At 40.9% G+C, this 12,317-nt stretch overlaps 1 protein-coding gene across 1 annotated transcript in view; it reads right to left on the bottom strand.

Annotated features, from left to right (window-relative positions):
* The window catches only part of LOC107743826 (zinc finger and BTB domain-containing protein 10-like), a 23,236-nt gene extending 11,620 nt beyond the window's left edge, over window positions 1–11,616 (bottom strand). The window contains exons 1-2 of the mRNA XM_016557251.1: window positions 10,469–11,616; window positions 3,549–4,470 (exon numbers count right to left, since the gene is read on the bottom strand). Coding sequence (XP_016412737.1) covers window positions 3,549–4,470; window positions 10,469–11,131 — 1,585 coding nt within the window. The 5' untranslated portion in view covers window positions 11,132–11,616. The remainder of the gene's footprint in view (window positions 1–3,548; window positions 4,471–10,468) is intronic.
* Between the last annotated feature and the right edge of the window lie 701 nt (window positions 11,617–12,317).

The following is a 12,317-nucleotide window of genomic DNA, read 5'->3' as shown; positions in this document are numbered from 1 at the left end:
CCTCTGCAGTGGGTCCACTCTGCCTGGGTCAATATTTGGAATGGCAGAGATAGTTGGGCTGCATTAGCAGGATTAGGGTGGGATGGCCCCTGGCAGCGCTGCACCTCAGAAGAGGAAAATGGGGGTAGTGTGTGTGTGTGTGTGTGTGTGCGCGCATGTGTGTCACTGCTGAAAATCAACAATTCAACCATCCTGTTTGGAAAGAACTCAAGCATTTATGGTGACGGATCCTGCTGTGTGATGTGTGAGAGAGAACAGACAGGGCTCATCCAAACACAACACAAAGTTTTATCGAAAAGTAATTTGTCTGCCCACACCGAAAGTGAAAGTGCAACATGACGTGACACCAGTGTTGTTATTGTTAACTAAAACAATGATTATTAATTGAAATAAATATCAAATGAATATTCAAATGAAATAAAATATAAATATTAGACATAAATGAAAACTTAAACCTAAACAAAAATGAGAAATGCTTCCTTGGCAACTAACTAAAATAAATTTGAAGTACTAAAAAGTCAAGTTTGAAGTACTAAAACTACTCAAACTGAAAGAAATGAAAACTAAAACTATTAGTGGTTGAATTAATATTAACAGAAATAAAGTTAAATGGAAATGAAATAAATAAAATAATGAAATAAAGTCCTAAATGGAAATTAGAAATGTTGTTGTGGAAAATAACTCAAATAAGTTTAAGTACTAAAATTAATACAATTTAAATAGATTAAAGTTAAAAAGAAATATTAAAAAAATCTGTCACTTGCCCCAGTACCTTTTCAGAAGATACACTTTTGTATTTTTAGGTACCAACATGTACCTTTAAGGTACCAATATGGACTCCTTGGGTACCTTTTGAAAAGTTACCGCCCCATTGACAGCTTTTGTACCTTTTTTCTGAGTGTACAAAAATAAAAGCCAATTCCTACCATTAATAAATACTATAAAATAGTATACATGTAAAACTAAAATAACAACGTGTGACAGAACTGCAGCTAATTAAAACATATCTGATGTAGAGCTATGTGGATATAAACATGGGAAGATTTTGAAACAATGAGATTTCTCAGTGAGCAGAGCTACCCATAATATTTATAATATACTTATTATAAATGTAACATTTATATACTATGAGTGCTTATAAAAATGTTTTAAATACATATTACAAATTATTTTAATATTTGAAATTAAAAGTTGAATTACTGAAATACACCATGTATATATAACATTTTAATTATTTTGTTAAACTGACAGGGTTTAAGCAATAAGCAACATTCCCCTTCACGAAAAAAGCCCAATGTGTGAAAAAGGAAGTGGGTAGTCAACATGGACGCAAGTACACAGGCGAGTACGTAAGCATATGTAGGCAAACACACTGACACACACACACATGCCTTGCAGGTGTGAGCCGTCAGCTCGGCACATTTAAGTGCCCTCAGGAATATGAGCTAAGTGCATTTGAGGGCATTTAGGAAGCCTGAGGGTAGAACGTCTCCCCCGCTTTATTTCATTATCCTGCATTAGAGGAGTCAACGACAGCGAGAGAAAGCCTCTTCTCAGAACCGTGTCATTTAAGACATGATACTATACCACGCGCCGCTCTGTTTCATGGGGGCAGAGAGTTTGAAGCATGACAGCTCGGCAGGCTAGAGATTATGCAGGTTTCTGTGGTATGAGGTGAAGGGAGGGCCCACTCCCTTAATAAGGGTAGAAGAAAAAGGACTGGCCACTCTAATTAAAAAGGGAAGATGGTCTTGTGGCCTTGAGCTACACAGGGCTGAAGGAGAAGCGATCACGATGCAAGGCCCTGGTTGGCCGACTGCCTCAGCTGAAGGTTTAGACGTGTGTGCGTGTGCACATGGGTAAGAATGTGCTTTAGTATTATTATTTAGTACATTCCCGCTTGAAAAGAAAGGATGTAACAACATATCAGCTAATGTTTTGTACATCAGCTGAGTGGGGGAAAAAAGAAATCATCATTCAGGAATTGCTAGGAATTCTTGAAACACTCCTTTACAATTACAATACACAGGAAAATAAACAGCTACAGTGTTGTGAGCTGTAAAAACGGTCAGAATCTCACTTCATCTTGACTGTATGGAAACGATATAATGTAGAAAAAAATTTAGGATGGGAATTTGGATTGCGAAATATGGGCATTTTATACCAGAGTTTGCAATCAAAAGAGCTACATGAGTCCTTAAAGGCAGGGTATGTGATTTTTCAAAAACACTTTAGAAAACTGATTCGGGCCGAATAGCAAAACAAACTTGTAGCCAATCAGCAATAAGGGGCGTGTCTACTCGTGATGTTGAGGAGAGAGCTTTCAGTGCATGGGACGGACATTAGCCAAGCCGAGCGACAGAAAGATAGAGAAGGCGGATAAAAAAAACAAAAGAGCAGCAGGAAAAGTCATTTCAGATGCAGAGCAAGTTACATTTTGCTAAAAGATTATGAAGACAAATATAATTTTTTAACATGCATTAATCAATCTTGCACAGTAAAACTAACCATTAATTATTAATAAATTAAAAAGGCTGATTTTGATTTTAATGTTGACTTGTGTTGCCAAGCTCACAATTAAATAACATACTTCAATTAAGCAATAAAACTGAACTTGATCGGTGTAGTTTTTTATGCTCAAATAATGGTAAAATGTAATACATTTCAGGTTGGTTGCGCAAATGCACACATGCAGTCCAAAGTGCCAGTCTCAGGACACTGTCTGCTTCTATGGGAAGCAAGCATTAAATGGCAGCTGCAGTGATGCACCACCATTACCAGCTGGCAACTGGCTCTTTTATTTAGAAGGCAGTACATTTTCTGCCATATTGCGTGCTGCACTTTCTCCTATTCATAGCAATGCCCGTATATATATACACAGGCTTTGATCAGGCCCACTACAAAATTACATACTATATACAGCATGCTGTTTGTAATACAGTCCACAATATGTTAGACACTGCATAACCATATTCAAATTGATGTAAACAACCTAAGATCTAATCGCATTCCCAAATATGTGCCATTTTTCTAATCAACTTGTATGGAAATTTACAGTCGGATGTAAACCATTTGCATGGTATGTACTCAGCATATCAAATTCACAAGTAGTGCTAGTAGTATGATAACATGCTGTTTGGAACATGGCATGACCTCTTCCTCAAGGCTGTGTATTCTGCCTCTGACAAACACCGATTATACTACTACCAAAAGCTTGACAGTAATGCATACTAGACTTTGTGTGAGTGTGAGAGAGAGGCGTCTAAAACACCATTGTCATGACAATCATAATGACAGCACTGGAGTATGCTGATGAGTCTACATAAAAGGGCGGCAACATTATTTAAATAACCAAACTCCCATGACCTGAAAGAGCTCAATAGACACTTCCAGCACACAAGGAAATGACAAAATTTTTTCATTTGCTGCTGGGTGTGTTTTTAATGACACATAAATTAGTTGTGAACTTGTGACCATTTGAATTGGACTTGGTTTGAAAAGCCATTATGGTACCTGAACAGGAGAGAAAGGCATGATGGGTAACGTACCGGCATTCTCTGAGAGGTAAGAGAAGTCCTCTCTGGTGTAGGAGGCAGATGGTTGGATGAACATGCCCTCGTCAAAACCCTCTTCCGGCTCAGGTGGGATATTGTAGACAAAGCGCTTGGCAGCCTGTTTTTTCCCCCTTCTGCTGCCCGGCTCAGGATGCACCTCTCTCTTGACGGCGACCCCAGTGCCGGGGTGCGGCTCGTTCCAGACGAACACCGGCCCCGGACCCTGTGGCTCCGTCTCCGTAGACTCTGACGAGTTCTCTCCGCCCCAACCGGAACTTCCCAAAGCACAGCCTTCTCCCCCGGACACCTCTACGTCGCTGGGTTCATCCTTCACTTGCCCACTGGCCTTGATGGACAGCTTGGACAGGATGCTGGTGGCCCAGAAGTTGCTGGGCTTCTTGTTGGCACTCTGGCAATCTTTCATCACCGTCCGCCGCTTGTTGTAGTCAACCACCACAGAATCAGGGGCTTCCTGCTTGATGCTGATGTTAAGAGCATCTTTGATGAAGGCGCGACAGGACTGGACCACTTCGGTCATCTGGAGGTAACTCGCCACGGACATCACCTCGATGGCATTCTGGCTGGTGAGCAAGAGGTTGCCGGAGTACAGGAAGTCCAGGATGACGGAGAAGCCCTGTACGGCCGCCACGTCCAAGTGCGTGATGGCAGTTTGGTCGCAGTTCTCACTCTTCGTCAGGCAGTAGAGGGTCTTGAAGTAGCGGCTCCCAGCAACGAGAATGTTCTTGTGCGCCTTGAACACCTGGTCGCCCACTAGGATGTTGACGTCGCAGAGGATACCACTCTTGCGCTGTTTGTCCAGCTCCTGTAGCAGCTGGTAGCAGTAGGAGTTCTCACTGGGCTTGTTTCTATAGTCCTCCACCTCCAGGCTCTCCGCATCCTCTGGCCTTTCCATCTCCTAGTGGATTGACAACAAATAAAAATGACAATCAGCATTAGTCTACAGTGTAAACATATGGTGAAGGGCAGGTGTACGGTGACAACTCGAGAACTGGTTGAACAGGCTCAAAAGCTGCAGTACTGTGGGAACTACAGCGGTGGTAAACCCCCACCCCCAGGACGTGAGCTCTGTGCCCTTGTTAATGCTCTTTAAGATGAGAAATATTTGGCCATTATCCCATCCCACCATAAGTCTCCATCATCTGTTCTCACAATTAAGAGAGAGAGAGAAAGAGAGAGAACTGGCTGGTACCTACCAATGGGAGTGAATCTACACAACATATTTCTGGATTGCAAAGCAGATGTCCTAATCCATGCAGAAATTTTTACCACCCTACATTTTTTCCTCTCCTACCACACAGCTGTTTTTTTTGCTGGAGTAATTCAGATTAAATCTATTTCTCAGGGCGGAGGCCTTCCCAGCCCCCCTCCTCCACACTGCTGGGCTTGTCCTGGTAGATGGGGTTATTACTGTAGCCTGATCCAGCTACAGCAGGCCCAACGAGTAGTCAAGAGGGAGAGAGAGAGAGAGAGGGAGACAGAACGCAACCCCATTTCTCTACACAATGCCAGTTCTTTCCTCCAGACTCATTGTTCACTGTTGCTGCTTTAGTGCTACACTGAAGCTTTTGTGAAAAAAGCACTTACAATTCCCTAGCACACTTACTGGTGAAGGTTGCAAAACACAGCTGGAATTACAAAACCAGAGCTGGAATAAAATCCTGTCATCCTTTACTCACTGTCATGTTGTTTAAAGCCTGTATGACTCATTTGAACACACACAAAAAAATATATTTTGAAGAATGTTCACGCTGCTCTTTGCAATTTGATAAAGAGGCTGCATTTATTTGATTAAATATAAAAATACAGTAAAACAGTAATACTGTGAAATATTACAAATTAAAATTCTATTATAATTTATTTTAATACACGATTTATGCCTGTGATGGCAAAGCTGAATTTTCAGCATCATTACTCCAGTCTTCAGTGTTGTGACACAATCCTTCAGAAATCATTCTAATGTGCTGATTTGCTGCTCAAGAAACACTTCTTATTATTGTCAATATTGAAAAATGCTTAATATTTTTGTAGAAACTGTGATACATTTTTTTCATGATTATTTGATAAAGTAATAGAAAAGCATTTATTTGAAATAGCAATCTTTTGTAAGATTAGGAATGTCTTTACTGTAACTTTTGATCAGTTTAATGTGTCCTTGAGGGGAAAAAAAGTATTAATTTTTGTTTAATAAATATCTTACTGAACCCACACCTTACTGAACCAACTGTCAAAATGACAAAAAAGCACCTTAAAAGTAGTCCACGTGATTTGCAGGGTATTCCAAGTCTTCTGAAGTCATATTATAGCTGTGTGTGAGGAAAAGACTGAAATTTAAAGCTCGAGTGTGCATTTATTTTGTGTAAACACTGTGGCTCAGTGGCACTTTCATAACATTTCTCTGTTTAAGCATCCCATCTAGGAACACTGACTCAACTGATGATACGAGTTTGGTATAGGACTATCTGTTTGACAAACAATGGCTGACATGGGAGTGTTTGGGAAACCGGTTTAAAAACCGCTTTTTGTGTGTTTCTTAGATAAAAGAGACATGACAAGCATGAATGAGAGCTGTAGTAAAAAGAGAAACTCTTCAAAATCTCCTTTTGGGTTACACTTTGGTATTAGGGCTTTGAAAAGACATGAGGGTGAGCAAAGGATTTTAATGTGTAAATTTTGATAGAATTTTGATAGAAATTTCAAAGAAAATAAAATGTAGCTTAAATGGCAGCACTGTTGAGTTCAGACAGATCTAGTGAAGAGAAGGTTTGAAGAATGAGGATGAGGTGGAGGAACGGGGGTGTTAGACGAGAAAGAACGTCTGTTTTTGGTGTCACAATGTCCCCACTATTGTTCGCCTCTATCTATCCAGAGAGAGCCTGACTGTGGGCCAAGCCAAGCTATGAAGAGAGGACAGATGAGGTGGCAGTCGAAAGCGGGTGTCAGGACATGCTAGTCCAGAATTAACCTGTTTTTCTTTCTCTCCCTTTCGTTCTTCTCTCATATACACTCACTCACAGTTCATCCTTTCTCCAGATGTGCCACGTGTAACATATGCAAGAGAACAGATGCTTTTCGAAGATTTCCCCCATTAAACCCTGTCAAAATGAGTCTGTGGTGACAGTTTGACATTTGGCATGGTCTTTTTCTTCATTGAATGTTTGTTATTGTCTACAGTTGTGCTGCTGGGTCATTTTTGACCTCTTTTTGTAAGCCATTTTGCCTGTGCAAACTGTACAACCAAACACCGAAAGGAAAAGACATTACTTTTACAATATCTTTAAATGCCAAAATTATGATCTCATATGGTTGATGCTAATTGTGTTTCTCAGACAATTTTTTTTTTACTCACAAAACCCTGACATGTTTGGATTTCATTTACACTACTGTTTAAAAGTTTGGGATTAGTAAGATTTTTTTTTAAAAAGAACTGAATACTTTTATTTAGAAAGAATGCATAAAATTCTTTAAAAAGATTTTCATTTCAAATAAATGCTGTTCTTTTTAACTTTTTAATTCATCAAAAAATCTTGAAAAAATATGCATCACAGTTTCCACAAAAATATGAAGCAGCACAACCGTTTTCAACAATGATAATAATAAAAAAATGTTTCTTGAGCTGCAAATCAGCATATTAGAATGATTTCTGAAGGATCATGTGACACTGAAGACAGGGGTAATGATGCTGAAAATTCAGCTTTTCCATCATAAGAAAAAATTACATTTTAAAATATATTAAAATTGAAATAGAAAAGTTATTTTGAATTGTAATTTTTCACAATATTACTGTTTTACTGTACTTTTAATTAAACAAATACACAAAGACTTCCTTCAAAAACATTTAACAAATTTTACCGACCCCAAACCTTTGAATGGTAGTGTATATAGAGGGAAAAAAATGCATCATTCAGAATGTGACACATCAAAGAAAATAGGAAACAGGGTGTTTTCTGATAAAAACATGTTATAAACGAAACTTGCTGTGGTTTCTCTCTCTGGTTTCCCACCCCAGACTTTCATTTTGATGCGAAACGGGAACATTATACAACCACCACCAATACCGCTGCCCTTCTCCTGCGCTGCAGTTGAACAGACAGTCACCTAAAGCTCTTCAGGCAATGAGTTGCCAACACCCATTTTTCTATTGTACACTTCCAACATGTTCCATTCACCGTAAACCAACAATAGCTCCCCAAAATTTAAACACATAGCCTTCAGCAACAGAGAGCCGTGCCTTTATCACCTACCAGGGCCACGGTGAGAATACACTACACAAGTGGCACGTTAGGGGAACATTGTGCCTCAGACAACAGGGACAGCGGTTTTGTTTTCCTTGCGCATAGTCTTCCTGAGCCATCCCAGCCCCTGAGGCCAGTGCCTGGTCCCCTCATCCAGATGCATGAACAATGCAGCAGTGTGCTTGACCCAAGGTGTGGGAGGGGAATGCCAGGATCTGGGCCTCCCAACAAAGAGCAGGGCTCATCGATACAAAATTCCAGGGAATTCTCCCCCACCAGCACCAACACAACACAACAGCCCCCCCCAATACACACACATCTCACAGCGGCAGACAGTACATGGGTGGAGACCCTCGTGTTCATTGCAGCTCACTAATAATGGGAATAGAGGGCAAATACTTTGAGGGTGAAGTCTAGTCTGGAGAGTGAGGCAACCCAGATACCCTTCTTTAGGGGTAATTCAATTACAGCAGTTTGATATGGACCAGTGAAGAAATTTAGCCCATTACGACGGACAGTTGCTGCACTGAAGAACATAATAGATCACAATTATGAAATTGGCTAATGGAGGATGTGGCCTATCAGAACAGCCTTTCTTTACTTAGACAGCAGACGTCCTTATGTTTCGCCTAATTAGGCTACTTTAAGACAGATACTACTTCCATAGTCTTGTGATCTCCATGTCTACTACTCTTATTCCTGAGATGTCAATGACAAAATCACTCTTAAATTATAATGATTCTTTATTGGCATCGATGATTCCATCAAGAACCTTTAGCATCCATATTCATAAAAATAAAGGTTCCAAAAGGGGGTTTTCGCAGTGATGCCATAGAAAACCGCTTTAGTTCCTAAGAGAATCTTTCAGTGATCAGTTTTAAAAGAACCATTTTTGTTCTTAGTGTGAAGAACATTTTAATAATTTAAAGAACCTTTTTCCAATATGAAGAACCTTTTCAGCATTGAAAAGGTTCCATGGATGTTAAAGGATCTTCATGGAACCATCCATGCCATTAAGGAACCTACACTGCATGGAACCAAAAGGTTCTTTACAGTGGGAAAAGATTCTTCAGAGTATTCAAATATTCTTCACTATGAAAAAATATATAGTTATTTTCACTGAAAGATTTTTTAGGAAACCCAAAATGGTTCCTCTATGGCATCATTGTGACAACCCCCTTTTGGAGCCTTTATTTTGAAGAGTATGGCCTTCTTGCATTATTATGCTGTTACATTATGATTATATATTCAGTGGCATAAAATGGTCTTTAATATGACAGTAATATCGCTTATCGCAATTATTTCTGGGGCAATATATTGCACAACAAAAAGTTGTTATCGTGACAGGCCTATTTACAGTAGCACATTTACTCCACAAATTACATAACATACAGTTATACAAAAAAAAAGCAAGATTTTGTAAAAAGGTTGATTGACAGAGGAAAGTGATTAAACAGGAAAGCGTAACAGATCTTCTAGCGTCTTCTTAACCCCTCTGTTGCTAGGGAGGCGGCAGTAATCTCTCCTCCTCGTTTCCTTCCTAATTAGTGAGGGGTATAAATTGAGTTAGAGGAACACTTTGTGTCACCCTGATTAGACTGACTGGACATTATCATACCACACAATCCTAAGGGATTTTACTGGCAAACCAGTAACACAACATCATCTGGGCAGCAACAGATAGGATTTAGTACATGAATCAATCATTTTGTGGCTTGATAAACGGACAGGGAATCAAAAGCATTAAAAAAAAATCAATCAATAACTATTTATCTTAAATGACACGTCTAGGAATTGTACAGTTCTGTTGGATACAGAATGCAGAAGTATCAAATATCAATTAAATTTCACTATTACAGTGCATTATAATCACAAAGGTGTTTCTCGGCTGCTGATATGATATGATTTATTCTAGCCTAATCTTATTCTGCTCTCTGCAGTGGCCTGCACATATCAGGCATTGCTGTCATTACAGGCGACATAATTCACTCTGACCCAACATAGCAAGTGACACACACTATCTATGGATCTTGGGGAGTCACCTAACACAAGGCCTCTAATTTAGGTGCCCTAAAAGGGGAGGGTGAGATGTGCCAGAGGTCACTTTTTACAGCGAGGGGGGTTGGGAAGGGGTGCGGCTCCCCAAAGGTAGCAGGGTCAAACCCTTGCCATTGTGTGTAGCAATCATGTTAGTAACCAAGACAACCAGGGTTGATAATTACAGTGCAATGCAGGAAACAGTCAGGCAAACGAGGACATACATTTTGAGCTTTGGTCTGTTTAATAATGATTATCTGATAGATTATCCTACAACAGCATGTAAATAAAGAATTTTTATCATATAAAACGCGACAACACATCTATAATCGGCGGTCTAGTTTCTTTAAGGTTTCAAATGAGCGTAAAAAACACAGAAAATAAATTTTATGCTTTAAATCTCCCAGTCTAGGCTCATCTCACCAACTGACAGCGCTGATCCAGTTAGCTCACATATGCTAACCTGCTAACATACCTGTTAGCTCACTAAACAGCTTTAAAAACAGCATTCCCGCTGCAATATAGCCGGAAAACATCGACGATTGTTAATTAAAGACCGAACAGCACAGCGCGGGTCGGCTCCGTCGCCTTTCCTAATGTCATTATACCGCAGTGTGGACGTACCTGTCTGGTCGGGTCATTCCTGCCGTGCTCCGAGGACAGGTGATGTCTCAGCAGCAAGGCCCGCTTGTAATTCCGGCTGCCTTTTACCAGCTCGTCGCTGTTGTTGGTGGCGATGTTATGGCACCAGGAACAAGACATCAGTCCTGTTTCCTGGCTGAATTTGAGCCAGGGAAACTCCTGCAGCCAGGAGGTTTGGAAGAGCGAGTGTTTCTGCAGCAGCAGCGTCTGAGGTCTCATCTCCAGACGCGGCTTTCTAGCGGCCGCTTCCTCCGCCTCTCCCGTGCTACAGTCCTCGCGGTTCACGCCGTTGCCGGTCGCCCACTTACAGCTCTCAGTTTTCACCATCACGCTGTTTAATACGCCTCTGTCATGATCTTTCCCCGCTGTCCAACTGCCCCCTTCCGGGTCCTCGTCCTCCTCTGCCTCCGGCTCCGTGCTGTCGCTCACGGACTCCCCGCCCTCGACTTTCCCCAGCGATGGTCCTTTCGCCCCCAAATCACCGTCGTCCTCTTGATCTGGCCTGTTCCCGTTCAAATGTCGGTCTTGACAGGCCGGGGCCTCACAGCTGTTGCCGTTGCTGCCTGCTCCGACGGCACTGGCACCGGTGACGGCTAATCCACATCCTCGGAAAGCCAGCGACCTGCGGTTTCGCTCTCCGGACATTTTCTTGAAATAAATTACAATCTACACTTTCTCAACAAAACAAAAATCCGATTGCGGCTCTCTTAAATAAAGTATTCCGCATGAAAAGAGACGTTTTTCTGCGCTCCAGCCTCCTGGTGAGAGTATGTAGGTTATGCGGAAATAAATAGGGGTTTTAAAGGCATAATGAATTTCAGGGTTCTGCCTGCGTCCGCGCAGGCCCCGCAGAGGTCGAATGGCAACGACTTCCCCCACAATGCATCTCGGTCAGCGGGAGGAGGGGGGGCCCGTGTTAAAGGAAGATGGGGGTGACGCCGAACAGCCAGGGGTCTTTTGTGTCGATGACTGCACCCATTTTCCGCGTGCTTTTTCATCTATAGAACTACACGTCTCGAACCAATATGTCATTGTATCCCTTTCACGCCCTCCGCTGTGCGTGACATTAAAGACGTGTTTGTGGCTAGAGTTGTGATGGTCGGGACAGGTGGTTTTGCGGGAGTAATAAATGTTCTCGCGATGAGCGCCCGCATAGGTGTATTTTACAGGTGGTGACGGAGATGGATGGATTGGTTTTTTGATATCAATGTCTTGAGTCACCACTGTATATATATATATATATATATATATATATTCATTCATATACATACATACATACATACATAGATGTATTCATCTTTTTGACAAATCCTAATGTAAATTGGCTAAGTAAATCCAGAAAACTGGAAACTTTAAGTAAGTGTCAAGTTTAATTATACAGTTGCCTTAATTAATTGCTGCATTAAAAACTTGCATTAAGTAAATCAGTGTGGATCTAGGTACATGCTCCAGTGATACGTTCATTGCACTTTTTCCGATCACCTTGGATTTTATTACTGATGAAGGGAATCAAGTTGTAAACCACACACAATTGAGTTTAAACTACTAGTATTATTTTGACAAATAGAATATATGAAAACAGCTGTTCTTACAGCATAATGCTAATGCTGAAAACATTTTTATAGTTTTGGTCGAATTGTCGAATAGCATGTAGCTAGTCCCTGTGGAGGTTCAAGAAACGTCCCAAAACACAAAACGAATATTATACAAATTGTTTAAAATGCATTTTACTGTAGGATTATTAAACCCTGTCACCCAGTGGGTGGCGTAATTTCCTACAGTAGCCTACCAACATAAAACGATTTATAAGCCAGCCATAAACGCCTCATTC

The sequence above is a fragment of the Sinocyclocheilus rhinocerous genome, unplaced genomic scaffold (assembly GCF_001515625.1).
Source record: "Sinocyclocheilus rhinocerous isolate Xijiao unplaced genomic scaffold, SAMN03320098_v1.1 scaffold46, whole genome shotgun sequence".
Classification (NCBI taxonomy): domain Eukaryota; kingdom Metazoa; phylum Chordata; class Actinopteri; order Cypriniformes; family Cyprinidae; genus Sinocyclocheilus; species Sinocyclocheilus rhinocerous.
Note: the sequence above shows the minus strand (reverse complement) of the source record. Positions and strands in the feature narration are given on the sequence as shown.